The sequence below is a fragment of the Protopterus annectens genome, chromosome 3.part1 (assembly GCF_019279795.1).
Source record: "Protopterus annectens isolate FY-2018-M chromosome 3.part1, PAN1.0, whole genome shotgun sequence".
Classification (NCBI taxonomy): domain Eukaryota; kingdom Metazoa; phylum Chordata; order Ceratodontiformes; family Protopteridae; genus Protopterus; species Protopterus annectens.
Window position 1 is genome coordinate 78,447,759 of NC_056732.1, and position 18,974 is coordinate 78,466,732.

Genomic DNA, 18,974 nt, shown 5'->3' on the forward strand with positions numbered 1-18,974 from the left:
TTCTCAAATAACCTTTTCAACACTACATCGAATCAGTATTTATTGTGTACATATGATACATGTTACTGTTTTAGTTTACAGTTCTCCAAATCACACTGAATGCTATCTCATATGTCTAAGATACTCCTGCTGTGTGTTGACTTAATGCTCTGGAACCTTTCTCTACAGAACTTTAACTAAAAAGAGGGACTTTCCAGACAGGCATTCCAGCTGGTAACTGTAAATAGATAAATAAATACAGACATAAAAGAAAGTAAATATCTAGATTTTCATTCAGTCAACACAACAAATTCAAGTTTTACACTTTTGAAGATTAGCGACAGAAAACAATAAACAGTAATGAGTTTAATCATTCTGATGTTTACAAAACAAGTAGTTTTCTGACATAACCCTGGTTCACCCAGAGCAAATAAAGGCAGTCATCAACATGCAATTCTTGTAAAGATGTTTTTACACAGTTTTATGCAACCTTTAAAGATGAGCGAAGTATACAACACAAAACAAGTTTCTTGCAAATCCAGAATACACACACGAGGCCACTGCAGTGAAGAGTTCAGTGAGAAGTTATTGAAGATGACAAAATCTGCCAAAAAGACCTGCTGCAAATCATTCCAAATGGAAGAGCATTGAAACTTTACACTGAAAATGCATTACATTTTCAGTGCAATCTTTTATTTTTCTAAAAACAAAATATGCTCTAGAGTACATTGCAAATCACCTCTGCTTAAATAATTTGAAAATGTAACCCCCTTTACACAGCAGAATCTGACATTTTTTGCATAATAAACACCACCAATTCACCTTAGTTGGTATTAAAAAATGAATTTTGAAATGCATTCAGTACAGTTCATTAACAAAAATATCAGTAAATAAATAATGTAGTGTTTAGTACTTGCAAAGAAATTCTATCAAACAAAAGTTCTGCTTCAGTTTCTTCAATCTGCATGCTATCGTAGGAACTGTACAAATATTACAAAAATCAGGTCTTCGAGGAGTACAGCTTGAGGCAGATAAACATTGGAGTCTAGGCTCACTGTTGCACTCTTACAATGACAGATCTTGAAAAGAATACACTTGGCATATGGTACCTGACTAGTAAATACAGATTCTGATGCAAAGCTACAAAAAGATCATTTAAACATCATATGAAATGGTGTCTGATTTTATAACACTTCCAGTTCACAAAGAAAATGGTTCTGGTGTGCTCAAGCTATGTGATGTTACACAAGGACAGATGAAATTCATTTTGGTCCTTGTTATTGGTGATTTATAGTTACATGCATATGTACCTTCGCCACATATATGTATAAATGCTTCTTTCTTTAAATAAAACAAATAGCAACAATTTAAATTTTTACACAAACTTACCACCATGCAATAGAAGTGTAATGCTACTGTATTTCGTATATAAACTACAGAACAAGAACTTGAGCAGTGACATAATGCGTTACAGATATATGCTACCCAGTCCATAATGTATACATGTACTGTATCAGTCTGCGCTACTCACAGCCCCAAAGTTAATTATCATATAATTTCTAAAACTCTGCCTGATCTAGCAGTCTAATTATAGGGCATACATATTATTAATTGTGTAATCACTGCACTTTGTAAAAGATGATATGCAAGAACAGCTGTAGTTTAAGTATGAAAAAAGGTGGCCTGCAAAATAGTCTCTCGCTAGATATATATCTTTATACACACATCCGCACCCACACACAGATAGATAGAAATACATGTATACATCTATTGCTCTCTTTCTCTCTCTTTATGTATATATATATATATATATATATATATATATATATATATATATATATATATATATATATATATATATATATATATATATATATATATATATATATATATATATATATATATATATATATATATATATATATATGGAGATATATATATATATATATATATGTATAGACACACACACACACACACACACACACACACACACACATATAGATGTCTGCATGTATGTAGATGTACTTCTTTTTGGAGGGTCTCTTACCTTCACTGAACTCGGACACCTGGTTCTCATGCAAATTCCCATTATTCTACCCATCTGCTTCCCACCTTATATCTTCTAATGATGCAAGACAGAAAGCACACAAGGTTAGGGCTATTATACTGCAAATGAAGGAGAACTTTGTCCTGGATTCCTTGGTGCCTCACGTGCAATGTGTCACATAAGAATAGCATGCATGATTTTTCAGTGATGTATGTGTTCACTACTTGGCCCACCTTACTGGTGCTAACCTCGTGATCTCTCGTAGGTGGCAGCCAATGACTGTTAGTCTCTTGCCTCTGAGAAAGATCTGAATTTCAGCTATTTTATTTCAATCTCCCTAGATCACCATCTAGCACCTGTGAATGATAATTAAATTTGTGTTGCTGTCAGTGCAAACAGGCACCCTAGTGTAATATTACTGATTTTGGGAAAATATTACTGGGTGTGTAAAGTTAGGCACACCTGTAAAAATATGTGCAAGGCTTAGTATGTCAGTAAAACCACATCAGTTCTCCAAGTAGGCAAATGCATAGGTATTAAACAGCAAGCATTCAATTGTGCAAATTCATCCTGAAAAGTCAGCATAAAACAGTGTATTACAGAGAAAAAGACATCTGTAAGCCAGCAGTGGAAACTGCTACATATACAATGGTGGTACACATCATATTTAGAATTAAAGAATCAGAAAAAGGTGTGCAAATGTGTAACAGTGACCCCGCATATGTACAAATCTATTATAAAAACAAGTAAGTCAGAAAATATTCATGTCTGTTACTTGCATGCATGTTGTCGCCTCACAGTAAGACGTCCTGTTCGATTCCCAGCCAGAGCGTCTTCTGTGTGGATGCATGCGTGAATGGGCGTACCTTCGTTGAAGGTTGTGCATCAGGGCCGGCAACTCGGCACGTAAAAATCTACTGCCAATCATTAGCGGACCGGAGTTCCGCTGTGGCGACCCCTAACCGGGAAAAGCTGAAAGACACAACTGTCATACAAAAGAAAACTGTACCTGTCATTGTGTAGATGGTTAGTTGCATCACTGCATAATTTTAAATGTTACTGTCAGTACACATGAAAGTTTAGACACACAAACAGCAAACAAGATGTGGTGGGCATGAACGTGCAAGCATTTGTGGGTATCACTGCACAAAAGAAGTGTGTGTGTAGTCCATGTAAGAGTGACCATGTGTGTGTGTGTGTGTGTGTGTGTGTGTGTGTGTGTGTGTGTGTGTGTGTGTGTGTGTGTGTGTGTGAAGGTGCAAGAATTAAATTTTCCAAAGTAAGGATCACTAAATCTTCATTCCTTGAATACATCTCTGAAACAAATGACTCATCACTGTGAACAACAAAACATTTGTCTCATAAGATGCAGTGATTCCGGAAATTAAGTAGTACAAATAATGATGGCGTAGATCTCTATAAGGAGAATTACCTGGGGCATTCTCAACTGACAAACATATAGCCGTGGTATCCTCCTCAGATATTACTACTTTATTATGTCTCTGGGATCTGTCCCAGACCCACAAGTGTAGGACGATGACACAATGATGATGGTTTGATGGTGGCACAGCGCTGCCACTGTGGTCTGGTGCACTACAACTACAGACAGACATGCAACAATGGCAAGCACAACTATGTGTATTCGGGTGCACTTACTAGACTCCAAGTGACTGCGTGTGTGTGTGTGTGTGTGTGTGTGTGTGTGTGTGTGTGTGTGTGTGCGCGTGTGTGCGCGTGTGTGTGCGTGCATGCATGTAGTGCAGTGCAGAGTGGAGACAAAATATGGGTGCATGTTTCTACCTATTTACATGTATAAATGCACAGCTAGAGTCTGTAGGTGTGTGAGAGTGCCCACATATATGCCCATATTTCAGAAAAGATGTATATTACTACAAAAAATGAAGCATGCATGAGTTTGCAGGTCAAATTGCAAAGTGCACAGTCAGGAAAAAAATGTGTGTGTGTGTGTGTGTGTGTGTGTGTGTGTGTGTGTGTGTGTGTGTGTGCGCGTGTGTGCGCGTGCATGCATGTAGTGCAGTGCAGAGTGGAGACAAAATATGGGTGCATGTTTCTACCTATTTACATGTATAAATGCACAGCTAGAGTCTGTAGGTGTGTGAGAGTGCCCACATATATGCCCATATTTCAGAAAAGATGTATATTACTACAAAAAATGAAGCATGCATGAGTTTGCAGGTCAAATTGCAAAGTGCACAGTCAGGAAAAAAATGTGTGTGTGTGTGTGTGTGTGTGTGTGTGTGTGTGTGTGTGTGTGTGTGTGTGTGTGTGTGAACAGTCAGCTGTAAGGAACCATGTCTGTGACAGTACATAATCTTCCAGTGAACTAGAAAGCTAAACGACATTAATTTTGTTTATAAGCAATGACTCAAAAAGTAAATATACTCACACATTACTGGAGATGAATGCAATGCACAGGTTTGTAATGAAATGATCATGATGTTGTAGGTATTGTCTTACAACAGCTGCTATGAGATATTTATCACAACAATATCAAACAGAACAACAACAATGAAATGCAGTCTCATAAAAATTAACACTGAATACATCAGAGAACTATGCTTCAGACGTAACAAATATTTTCACAGTTGTGCAACATTTGTTCAAAGACTTTTTCCATGGCAGTTTAATTTATCTGTTTTTAATCTCATCCCATTTCATGCTAAAAAGGAAAATTTACAAAGATTACTCATTCATTTAAAAAGATCTGTAAATGTAATCCTACATTTAACATTTTAAAAGTGTAGCAACAAAGACAACTAATGGGGGAGGGGAGAGACGAAGGCTTTTCAGAACGCTATCCAGTTTATTAACTTTCGTACTACTACTGAAATTATTAGTAGATTATAAATACCTGTATAATTACAAGATGAAATAATTAAAAAAATGTTGACAGTTAAATAACATGAACAGGTAGAAAATGTCCATCACTCTGGTTATAATTGGATAGGTACATTACTGGTTATTTTAAATGTATATATTAGTCTTTTAGTTACAAAACTGTTACAAACAATGCAGGCTGTAGGTTTACAATGAATGGTAAAACAACAGGAGATGCTTCATAAAACTCCTGATATACAGGACTGGCTTCAGCAGTGTAGAGATTACATTGCTGAGTATGAAGCAGGTGACCGACCTGGTATTTGAGCAGCAGACCCAGTGTCTACAGAGTCACTGGGGAGTTGGTCCAAACGGCCATAAGCCTACTGTGCTGTGCAGGAATGGGAGGGGAAGGAGAGCTTTCCTTACTACTGCAGAAACTTCCCCAGATGGCGAGCAGAACTTAGTTACTACATTCATCAGCTGGCTGGGGGGGGGGGGGGGCAGCATTACTGCACACACATATGTCACTGATATTAACAGGGCTGATGTGACATGCAGCCCAGCCAAAGGTGTGCATTAGCTGTAGGTAACTATGACCCATGCACCTGGCTCTCACCATCCACTAGCCAAAGGTAAGGTGCATCACAAAGAAGGATGATCTCAATGGAAGGGTGATGTAGTGTGCTGTTCCAGGCAGATGAGGACACAACAGGTCTACAGGGTGCTGGGAATCATCCTGATGTACATACATAGTTAGTCATTAATATCAGGTCATTTTTAAAACTAAACATGCCCAGCAGATATATGAAAATATGACAGCTTCCCTAGTAGAAACTGGACAGTAATAAAAATAAAAATATATACTGTGAATAGGATCTACATTAGTACACACGAAAGCACAATGTGGGAAGTTTACCTGAAAAAGATAATATCAACAGTAGACAAAGTTATTGTTTTAGTACCATTATATAAGGGTGGGAGTTAAGTAAAACATCTGCCCCTTTACTTAAAAAATATTTTCTCATAATGATACTGATGGAGAAAGAAAACAGGTGTGCTGTAGCTATAACTCCCAATTAATATTACTTTAAAGGTAAAGAATGAAAACATAAAAAATAATGTTTTTAATTTGATTCAGATTACTAATTTCAACTGTACTCGATTTTACAAATTATGAGGTAGGCCAAAGTAAGCATTCAAATTTAAATTTAGACTGCATTGTTGCACTACTCATTTAAAAGACATGATGGTATTCTAGAGTATGTCAGACCCATATGGATGATTAGCAATGCCTATAAAGTAAGCCAGGAGTCAAACGGATCTGAACTATGAGGTATGGCATTAGACAGCAAATCAAAACAGAACAGCTGAGTTTTATAATCTGGCAGGTTTTGCAATTTCAGTTTGTACAAGATAAACAGACCAGCAAAAAGAGGTTATACTGTTTAGTCAAAAACTCTGAAATCTTCCCCCTCCTGGAGAAAGGAGAACAGTCCAAACTACAGCTGAAAAAGCTTACACGTCAGAGACACAACGGCAACTTCTAGAAAAAAAACTATGAAGACAACCTTGTAAATATAATGTGTGCAACTTTGCCCAGACTTCCTGCTCTGATGTATAAAATTAGAATTTATGAGTCAAACAACTTGTTTCATTTTAATATACTTCATAAGCCAAAGTTTTTTTCCTATGCTCATTTAACATTGAATCCAACTAAATACTATACAGACCACACAGCTCTCATATTATATAAATACGCTACATGACAAAATATGACTTACTTACATACATGGAAGTGGGGTACAAATAACATGTAGTGATGCCTATATGTTTAAGACTTACTTTTAAATGTCTCTATTGTGCTGGTACTTCTAGTTTATTTCTCATTGTCAGTGTGCAGGTGTACTATTTTAAATTACCTGCAGTTAAGGAAGGCGGAATTATGAACAATGCATGATGAAGTGACAAAGCATAAAACAATCATTCAAATAGGATCTGATCCTATATGTGGCTTACACCAACAAATGGAAGACATCCTGGCTAGATTTGCTCAACACAGATGTTGAAGAACCACAGTACCTTCTATATGTGAAGCATATCAGAGGTGTACCCAAAAAATGAAAATGAACTAACAAGGTTTTGCTAGCAAGTACATACTGAGGGCAAACAACTACAGAAAGTCACTGCAAGCTTCAAGGACTCGTCAGTTAAAATAAGCTTAATTTTTTCTGGAAGCTAAAAGGACAGATTTTTCCCACTGGCAACACTGTTTACTACAGTGGAATTTTTTCTTCCATTACTTCAGTCCCATAGCAGTTCCAGTACCAGAATAGCAGCTATACTACTAAAAACAATACATGGGCTTTGTCTTCCTAAATCCATTATTACAGGGTAACTTGACAATCATCATAACTGTCTAGTAATTTTATCTCTCTTTTTTATTTACACAGTCTCTGTTCAGTACCTTACATCAAGTCATTTTTTGTTGCTCAATTACCTGATCTCCTATGGCAGGACCAGTGTTACAAAGCAAGGTTCATGGGACAAGTTCATCAATGAACACAAAGCTTGCACAGTGCTTATGGCACACGTAAGGTGCAGCAGACAGTGCGCGACACATTCCATATGCCACACACACCATCACAGATGACCATAAATAGCTGGCATGCTCCAGTGCAACATTTACTGGTTATAATGGCACACTCCAGTGCAACTTTAACTGGTTACAATGGCACGTTCCAGTGCAACTTTAACTGATTACAATGGCACGCTCCAGTGCAACTTTAACTGGTTACAATAGCATGCTCCAGTGCAACTTTAACTGGTTACAATGGCACGCTCCAGTACAACTTTAACTGGTTACAATAGCATGCTCCAGTGCAACTTTAACTGGTTACAATAGCATGCTCCAGTGCAACTTTAACTGGTTACAGTGGCACGCTCCAGTACAACTTTAACTGGTTACAATGAGCTCTCCTGTGTGTAATGCCGGTACACCAGTAACAGCTCTCCTTCAAAGTTGAATATTCTACCAAGCTCCAGACTTTAGGTTTGGTCCTTCAGAAACTAGAAATCCCTACACTGCATGACCACCATGGCTGATATACCATCCACTGCTATGAAAGACTAAGCCCAACCAGCAAAGCTTTAAAAGACCTGTGACTTGATGTCGCTATTTTCTTTAACAATCTTTAAGTTTACTGGAACTCCAACGACTGTACACAAACTACTAGATAAGAAGAGAAACAGAATGCCCAGATTTAAAAAAAAAAAAATTTTGTTCATGACTATGTAAAAGCTTAAAACTGTGTACTAAATTGTCAGTAAAAAAATATTATTTTTCATTAGACTGAACATTAAAACACGCTAGACTATGCTTTCTGTATATTAATTCCTGACGAGATATAGAAATGATAAGCATTAGTAAATCACTACTGAAATAATTCCGTACTGCGAATGGGGAGAAGTACATGAAGTTAAATCTTCTTGTCAGATTTCATAAACCCTCATCCCACCTGGTCATCTACATTATTGTTAGCCTTTCATACAGCCCCATTTTCTGCTCAGAATCATCTTTCGAATTTATGATTATATTCAACACTTCAGACTTATCCAGAATCTTTTTACAAGCAACTTGCATTATGTCATCAAAATCACGAGCAGCAAACATAAAAAAATGCAGCAGACATTAATCAGGAAAACCTCAATGTGGGAGCAAACAAGGTGCTGAAAATAAGGAAAAATTGCTATTACAAACCAAGCTTGCATCTTGATCCTTTAGATAACTATGTGGTGACCCCTGACCACTGGGGGATCAAATGAGAACCAGAATAATTAGCTTAGCTGGCAGTTAGCTACAGTTTCACCTATGGACGGATATCCAGCCTTGGAAAGGTTGGTTGCAACATTAGACATCTATTGAGCATTAAGTCTAACAAAGGAAAATCCATGAATGTAATGTATGTACTTTCCAGAATATATAATAAGTTAGTGTTTACATATATTTAAGCCTTCTTTTAGGTTACAGGGGTTGAAAATGCTCCCCTTTCTTCATGTTGTTGGTAGTTGTTCAGTGCCATGTGGAATTCCACATCATGTGCAGCAACGGGTAACAAAATACTTGTGGTACAACAGTTTGTTTAAGTGTATTATGAAACAGATTCATTTTTCTCTTCTTCTTTTCCTTCTTCGTCTCCAGAAATGAAAAGCAATGGAAACATTCCTAAAAGGCAGCCAAGAGTGATCCCTATAGCTTTGCCCTAAAGTAAAAAGAAACAAACGTTAACACCATGTATAACAGGAGATACTTCCCAATTAACAAACTTTATAATAATGAATGGATAAATGCACAGAAAACAAACTGAAAAACATCATGTTTTCCTACACATACGCATGTCAAAAGGAATACATTCCAAGACTAAGTATACAGTCTTTCAGCTTCACAACATTCAGGTTTATGTACCTTTTGTTAGTGCTGGATGCTTAGAGTTGTGTCATCACTAAGGAACACAAGGTGAAAGTAGGATTATACAATGAATAAAGAGAACAATAAACGACTCACTGAAGATTAAGTTGATTTATCCCACTAAAGATAACTGCTTCCTGAGCATGGTTACATATTCGTTTCGTTTTTAGTGGCCAGGAAGAAATTTCCTAGAAGTAAAGGTGTCTATTTTTTATGGCAATGTAACAGTCATGAACAATAATGGAGGAATAACAAGGCAAGATGAATGGATATAAAGCCTGAACTCCATAATGGTGTTATTACCTTTTCTGAGGTATGTATTTACAAATAACTATTTATTACTCCTACTAAAGAATTGTTTTATGTAATTACTGTATATTTATTTACTAATTGATTTTTCCACTTTTGTCCTAAAGACAAAGAGCACCTGTCCTAGCATGCACTGGGCAAGATGCATGATGCATAGAAACAGTCCTGCAGTGGGTTATAACACAAACACACACACCATTACTGGCACCATACCTACGTGCGAATCTGGAGGCATATCAGTTTGGGCCATCTGAATGTGTTTGGAATATGAAAGGACACCAGCAGATTCAGTAGAGAAGCCACATCAGCTAGGAACCATACCAGAGAAACAAGCACTGTACTGATAGACAAACCTCTGCTATAAGCTACAAAACATCATGGACTTCTACAGACACTGAGGCAGCCATGAAGTTTTATACTCCAAAGATGAAAATATTTATATACAATATGAGACAAGAGCAATAACTGGCTCCATGGCACATAGGGATGGAGCCCTGACTGCACCCCTGGCACTGCTGCAGCCAGGCTGACAGATAGGGGGAAGAGGGTGGAGACCACTCACCTCTACTGGGGGGAGGGGCGGAATTTGCTTATACTCGGGGATATACTGGGTGGAGCAATCTCCTTGGTAGAAACTGGAGGGACCACTTCCCATGCTGTGGGGCAGGTGCAGGGCTACTTGAAGGCAAGATCTCATATGAAAGAAAAAGGATGCCCTTCATGGACAGCCAAATGCATATCCCTCTCAGGTCCTGCACCAGGTGTTCATGGCAGGAAATGGTGAATAAACTAGAAAATATTTAAACCACTTCTATAGGCTGCTTGTATGATGATATGTCTTGGTCAGCTCTCATATGGCAACGGGAACAAATGGGCATATTGACTGAGAGAGGGTCTGATGGTCAGCAAACACTGGGGGTAAACAGTCAGAAAAAGTACTGTGTAAAACAGTTATGCTCTGGGGGATGTGTGAAATTGAATACATTTTCTTAAAACATACATATTTTATGCTTTCCTTTCCAGCATTCTACTGCATTGAACTGAAAGCTCTTGCATTCCTAGTCACAAGGTCCTATTACCCTCATCACACCTAAATACCCGGACCACTCTATGCCCCTAAAACTGGCATGCATATATACTAAGGGTACTAAGGGCTTTAGCTTTACCTGGTAACACAACGCATAAAGTCAGCTCCTGTGTTACTGCACTGATACTGCAGTTCAGATGGGTGCTGGGCAAAATTATTCATTTTTAGGCTGTCCTTTTAGACACCTTCCCTTTGTTTCAGTCATAACTCTCATATTTTTTACTCATGAATTCTGGACAAAGCCAAAAATAATGGGGGAGTGGAAGCTCAAAATCGGGGACATTTTTTGAAGAATGAGAAGTATGAAACTAACGGCTAACATTACCGACCGACTGCATTCCTCCTCCATGATGTATCCGTAAATCAAAACATTTTACAAGTGGCAGGGCTGAACCACGAGGAGAAATCAAGGAGAGTGGAGAGAGATGAAAAAGCAGTCCAAGGTTGTAGTAAATCTCACATCGTCTCACTGAGATGCAGCACCAGTGCTATAAATCACTTATCCCACCTCCTCAGCAGGCTCTTGAGGTACTACTCAGTATGTAAACTGGGCTGGTCACCAGGTATGCCATATGGATGGTGAATAAATAAGATGGAGGCACTGAGGACATGTTCTTACCTGCACAAGGTTTATATTCATAATACTGAGACCTCTACAGCACAAATGTACCACATGGCATGTGACTTCATTAATTAGCTCATTAGTAATTAAAGATACTTACCAATACTCTGCACCTCATTTTAATTATGGATTTGCTACAGAGTCTATGAAACAGCATGCATTGTAATACAAATATTTAATATTAATTTCATAATTTTACTAATCATGACTATTTATATCAAAATAAGATTGCACATATTCAAAGGATTTAATGAAAGTAACTTTTCAGAGTCCAGTTTTAACACCAAGTCTTTAACAGTCCGTGTTATTTGACTGACTTCTTCACTGAACTTAACAGTACCGTTCACAAGAGACACATGATTTCCTTTGTGGAACAGTTCTTCCTGCATCATATTTTTAGCTCTTGGCTCTCACCCTGTTCACGATTCTCTGCTTTTTTGTGACAGGATTGGCTGTGAAAAATCTGGTTTATTATCATCCTGTAACTTTAACATCCACATATTTGCCTTGCACAAATGTCTGGTGATTCCTTCAATACAGGTTTCCATCGTCCCATACAGGATCATAGTACAAATGCTTTACCAATTGCTACCATCTGTGAAATTTCCCATGACTTTTGTATAATTTATATTATAACAGTACTTCTGAATTTAGTGATTACTCTCTGGCCTTTCCTTTGCTTGTTTTGACTTTCAGGAATTAAAAACCGAGCTGAACTAAGTAACTTGTTTTTCAATCTTCTGCCCATTAACAGCTGAGAAGGTGAGAGAGACTGGGTCCATGCAACACAGAATACTTCTATATTCCAAATCTAGGAGATGACAAACCACAGCTTTTGTTTTAGCCTTATCCCATAAGATCTGTCACCATTTTGATAATCCTTTCTAATTGCTCAGTGAACTGAGGATAGTGTGGACTGCATATTTCATGTATAACTTCCAACTGCTGCATAAATCTGAATTATTGATGTCTGCATAATGTACTCTTTGTTAGATCTGACAAAATCCATGAGAATATAGACTTTAACACAAATGTACTTGCCGTGTCTGTCAGTTTCATTAGAATAACAGTCCAGACATATGAGATTCATGGCTTCTTTGAAATGGAAAAAAAAACCGTGGCTACTTAACTCCATTGGCAATCTCAAACTGGGTATGTAACTCTTCCTTTGGATTGTTATTATGACACAGCTCTACACCATTTGCTCAATGAGGCAACATTCCCAAACAATACATTCAATCTTGTTTATTTATTGTCACCACTTAGTGTTTCCAGATATAACTCATATACCCTGTCAAGCACATGTTCTCTCAAATGATAGGGAACCAGTATTCTGCCATTTCTGAATATTAACCTTTGGACACAACGTGCAACTTTCTTCTAAGAAAAATATGTCTGAATATTTTTCCTAACTGAAGTTTGTGCTCAGGCCAACCTGTAATATCTTTATGTAAGTGCACTACTAATTTAATTATCAGTACAGCTCAATATATATTTTATCTTCCAATTCTATCATATGTAAGTATGGCATTACTAAAACGTCTCTAGTTCTTCTAACAACTTGTCATACATCTCTGATAAATATGCAAGATAGAGCATCCCTTTCCTGGTCTGTATTCCACTTTCAGATCACACTTAAATTAAGCCACCTTCTCTCAGTACAGTCTTGAGATGCCTTGCACAAAGATGTTATACATATGCTTTGCAAGTTTTATGAGACTTTTTAGGATATTAATGGAAATTCTGATATTTAAACACTTTCTGAATAGCAGCCCCTTTTCTGTTTTTAAACACCTTTATTAACCCTGCACATTACATAGACATGGATACACATATAGTTATAGAGGAGAAAACAGTTACAAAGACTTTTCATTTTCATGTGTCATTCACATGTTCTCTTTCTTAAAAAATTATTCAATTTAACATTACACAGATTGCTCATGTCCTGCCTTCCCTGAAATTTCACTCCTCCTCCTGAAAAGTATTTTACATGCACTGTTCCTTCACATTCCATTTATTTCTACGTAGTTTGCTTCTTCCCTTTTCTAAAGAGTCCACCTTCATTTATTTTATCTCCTTTACAAAATTGAAAAATTCTGATACAATTGGTTTATATTTTGATTCCATTTTATAGTAATCTTTTTTTTTCCCCCGACAGCCGACAGTGTTAAACTTTTTACGCAGGCAGCACGGTTTCTATATCTTAACTCAAAATAACGATTTCGTTAGTTACAATAATTTGCTCCCCAAACACTTCTGACAAAGTGGGGAATTTTTAAAATCTACCAACTCACTGCATTCCCAAGAACATGCTCCCAAGTACCCCTATTTCTTTTATTTCACTTATTTATTTAAATTTGTTTACTGGGGTACAGCACTGATCAAACAACTAATTACAGGCTCAGCCCTTTGCAAATATACCTCCAATAGCTGCTGTCTACCTGTGGAAAAATTCTCTAAAATTTACTTGGGGTATAAAAATGCCTATGCAAACACTTTCATGCAAAAATCCTAAACATTCTAGATTTTGTTGCATACTTGGGAGCCTTAAAAAAAATCCTCCTATTTTCCCTTTGTATACTTTCTTTCCATTCTCATTTTTTCACAGTCTTTCCTACTCTCTTCTGAATGATTGTTACAGTATCATGCAATACTTTATAAGCCCTTCTAGTTAACCCTTTTTTAACTGCAACCTATGCTCTACTCTCGTTTATAAAGTCAACCACAGCTGGTCTTTCATTTAACATTCCCACAAACCTTTTTCACTACTCTGATTTCAGTCCGTGTAAGGGAAGGCAGCTTCCAACCCACAGTCCAAAGTTCTGCTTGGCCTTATTCCACTCTGTAACGTCTGCTCCTTAGTTATTTGCTCCCAAATACCTTGGTTCCGTTACTAATTTTCCCTATTGAATTCCTGCTGCCTCATCTATTTTCTGTGTCACTACTTGCAGTCATTCCTACTGGTAATATCTCCTTTTCTTCACTCCCATGTTGGTTTAGTTCTCAAAATATTTCCTGCTACTTTTTAAATATAATATTCTGTATATATTCTATTGCTCTCCCTAAGGCTCTCCTTCTTTTATGAACTCCCCCATTTTAACAAACTTTCTTCTCACTTTGGTAATATTTTGCTTGTGTGGCTCTAAAGTATCCCTTCAAATCTGGCAATCTTAAACTACCTTGTTCTGTGGGGAAAAGCTTTTCCCACTTAACTCTTTCCTGCTTTCCCTATCAAATAAATTCTTTTAATTCTTTATTAATTATGGAACACAGCTTCTCCTCTCGTGGATAAAAGTATGCCTGACCTGTATATAAGCTTGCATCTTACTATCTGTATCCAAAGGCTTTAGTCTCTACCCACATATCCTTAGCTGCCATAATATAATCCCTTTTTATCCATGCACCTAACTACTTCATCTTATATACCCATACATATGAGTATTGCTGAACCAATTCATGTGTAGGAATATAGTTTATTGCTATAGCCTTTGTTTTATTTTATTTTATATACTGAAACTGTATAAAATGTTCCACAACACTGTATTATATTTTACTAGATTCAACAAGTACAAAATACCATCATCTGCAAATAAAGGTAAGTGTTCTTGAGTACTATACCAGTTACACCCTTTCTGCCTCCATTTACATATTATGGGACCCTGATCTGTAGTGCTGCAGACATAGCCTACAATGAAAGAGAGGTGCCCACTCTAAAAGATGTAAGAACATCACTAAGGAAACTGATTAAAGAAAGCAGCAGGCTCAGATAAGGTCACAGCAGATATGATAAAGATGTTAGGTGACCTATGAGAGAAACGGCTTCTGAGGGTACTCATAGCAGTATGGACAGAAAGGGGTATCCCAGATGACTGGAAAGTAAGCATAATAGTGCTAGTATTCAAGAACAAAGGGGGACATCCCCAACTCTGGGCAGTACAGAGGTATCAAAACTCCTGTGACACTGCATGAAAGTTCTGGAGAGGAAGCTTGATAAATGGATATGCAGAGTAGTAGAAGAACAGTTCAGATCCAGGTCAGGATGCAGCATAACTGACCTGATATTTGCAGCTGAGAAGAAGGAAGAGATGAGGAAGGAGTCTAACTGGGCACTTATAGACTTGGAGAAAGAATATGACAAACATCCAAGAAAGCTGGTTTGGCCAGTCCTGCAGTGGTCTGACGTCCCAGCAACATTGGCAGAATTAGTAAAGGCTATGTACAAGGACCCAATGACTCAAGTACTAACAGTGTTCAATCTCATAGTAGTTCCTAGTGAGTGGGTGTGCAAAAGGGTTCAGCCCTGAGCCCACTGCTGTTCATACTAGTGGTGAACTACATTCACAAACAGGTTGGAGGGGAGAGATCAACAAAGTTGCTGTAGGCAGACAATGTGGCATTACAGGCAGACTTTGAGCAAGACCTCCAGCAAAGGGCAGGGGATTGGAATGCAAAACTGAAGGCACATGGAATGAATTTGAGTACAGATAAGACAGCCGGAATGGCAGCAAATTCGGGAAATCAGAAGAAGCTGAGCATTCAGATAGAAAGGAAGATAGTGGAACAGGTTAACATCATCAAATATCTGGGAAGGGTGATTGAAGAGAAGGGAAGTCTGAATGAGAAGGTCAAAGCTAGAATCAGATGGCTGCAGTAATTTGGCAGAGATTATCAGGGATAATGCATGACAGTATAATGGCAAAGGAGCTGAAAAGTAAGGTATATAAAACAGTGGTGTGACCAGTACTATTGTGTGGTAAAGAAAACTGGGTAGTAAAGGTAGAGCAGTTGAGGAAGCTAGAGGTGGTGTAGATGAAGGGCCTGAGATGGGTGGTAGGAGGCACATTATGGGACAGACAAAAAATGGGGACATTACAGCAGCAACCAAGGTATCTCCAACTGCTGAGAGGGTCAAACAGTACATATTATGGTGGCTCAGGCACATGTGCAGAAAAGCAGAAGACAATCTGGTGAAAAAATCTGGGACAGAGAGCTAGAAGGCAAAAGGAAACAAGAGCTTCCAGCAAAGAGATGGATTTTTTTTGAGAGAAGATATGTATTACTCAGGCATGACTCTCAAAGAAGTTAGGAGACTACCACTGAATGGCATTCTGATGGTGACAACTGGCATGTTACCCTGACCCCATATAGAAAATGCCAAAAAGGGGACTGATGACAATGAATGATGATACCAATTATACTGCTGGATTTGGGAGTCCCTTATTTTCTTTGCAAATGGCTCTAAGTTAATGCAAATTACAAAGGGGAAATTAGGCACTCCTGCTTGATTCCTCTGTTCAAGCACACCTTATCAGGTAGCAACTCTCCCGCCTTCATTCCTGCCTCTGACCCTTCATATACCTTCCTAATTAACAACAGTATATGATCAGGTAACACAAATGCTGTCATTGCCCTACTCATAAAACCCAGCTAATGCTACTGAATGCCTTCTCTGCATCAAGACCCACCAACAATAGTGGGATCTTCTTGCCCTATGCTTCCCTTTGGATCATCATTGTTCTGTTAATGTTGTCAGGTGTTCTCCTACCCTTCATAAAACCACAGTGATCTATATCTGTCAGAGTTGGCAACACTTTTGTAATTCCATTAGCTAGCACAGACATAAATGCTTTATAATCATGGTTTAAAACTGAAACTATTCAATATGATGTTGGGCTGGTAGTTGGTGCAGAGGCCTAAGGCTCCAAGCTCTTAATAAGCTGCTTCCTGTGGTCATGGGGACAAGGTTTGTCTCTTTCAGCCTCCATTTATATACTGCGTGAGTCTAAGTGAGTCATTTAACCAGACAGTGCTCTTGGGTTGTCCCTAACAAAAAATTAAATAATTTGTTTGGCAGCTGGCACAGTGGGCTAAGGTTATGAGCTGTAGTTCCTGTGGTACATAGTTTCTTTCCTCAGCCATTTGCCTACTATGTGACCTTGAGCAAGTCACTCAACCAGACAGGGATTGTGGGTAACTGGGAATGTGGGCCAGACTTCTTAATACTCCCTTGGACTGCAAGCTTAGTATCTACCTATGAGCCTATGACTTAAAGGGTCTTTGCCATCTGTGGGTAGTACAGCCAACACAGCTTTCTTCTGAGTTTCTAGTACTGTCCTTCTTTTTAAAACACTATTAAACAAAACTTCCCAAATTTTTATCACTTTCTTCCTAGCTAACTACCAGACCTCCAGAGGAATACCATCTATTCCTAGACATTTCCCACTTGACACATTATACATCACCATTTTATCTCATTCTCTCCCATCTTGGGTATTAATTCATGGCATAATCTTTCTCTAACCTTGCCATATTTAAATCTTCCATAAATATCTCCATGTGTGTCTTTTCTTGGTTTCCTTATTCTATTCCTCTATACAGATTATCACATAATTTCCAAAACATCTCTAATACCTATAAGGTCTCGCGCTCTCTCTTTTTTTTTTTTTTTTTGTAGTCATAGGCTTCCTAAGTTTGGCAATATCCCTTTCTATTTTCAGTAGTCCAAGTTTTTGTGTTAACAGTTTTTGCACACCTGGGTTGTTATCAAAAAACACATGCTTAACAGCTACCATTTTAAACTCATGCATATTATCCAAATACTCCTTTACTTTCCCTTTATTACTCAATAATTGTTCCTCTTATTTTGTGCAACACTGTCCTTCATCTGCAAAACTTTAACTTTCGATAATCTCTCTAAATAATTCCTACTAATGATTTCTCATCTCATTCACTCTCATACCTACTACATTTTAAAATTCCATTCTCATTTTATCCCAGTCCTCAGCTTTTCCTTCTTAAGAAGTATGTATCCTCAAAAAAAAACTCTCGAATCATTTCCACTGCCCATTTGTTAAACTCCTGTCTTTTAACTAGTAAGTAGGAAAGTACCAGTGTCTCATTATTTTATTTATACTCCACACTGCTTAATCCAGTACAATGCGCTTTGCTTCTTGTCCATACCTACAATGCCATTCACATTCCATGGTATGACTGAAGATGTTACTACTTTCACATATTCTACATTACTTTTTTTTTAAATATACTTTTCCATCTTGTATCATAAATGCCCACATTAATGTTTGGCATGCTGATCTTGTATGCAATTGTGCCCCCACATCTATGTTTGGACTCATGTCATATTTTTCCATATTTTTTCTTTCAATAAAAACACAGAAGAAACCAAAAATATGTATATTTTCATATTAACACCAACCCCTTTTTAACTCACAACACACACACACACACACACACACACACACACACACACACACACACACACACACACACACACACACAAAATAACTATATATACTTTCTCAAAAATAAATTTACTTTGCCATAAACAAGCAGATTCCACAAATAGCCAGCTACACCCACATTTTAATCATTCTAAAGTTAGGTTTAACCCTTCTAAAAACATATGTTAGAGCCTTTGCTTCTTCGTCCACCCATTTCATGCATTCTTGTCCCACATCAACTTATGTCCCAGATGTGAAAAACAACTTGTATATTGTCAGTTAACTGATTTTTAGCCTTAAGGAAGAGTGCCATGGCTATCACTAAGTGAATCGATGCTACACAGTTATGCTTTATACTGAAATGACTGATACCCTTCAATGTATCA

General features: G+C 37.6%; 1 protein-coding gene across 1 annotated transcript in view; it reads right to left on the reverse strand.

Annotated features, from left to right (window-relative positions):
• Nucleotides 1-3,779: 3,779 nt before the first annotated feature.
• The window catches only part of TMEM65 (transmembrane protein 65), a 712,146-nt gene continuing 696,951 nt past the window's right edge, over nt 3,780-18,974 (reverse strand). Inside the window, exon 7 of the mRNA XM_044066591.1 lies at nt 3,780-9,126. Coding sequence (XP_043922526.1) covers nt 9,016-9,126 — 111 coding nt within the window. The 3' untranslated portion in view covers nt 3,780-9,015. The remainder of the gene's footprint in view (nt 9,127-18,974) is intronic.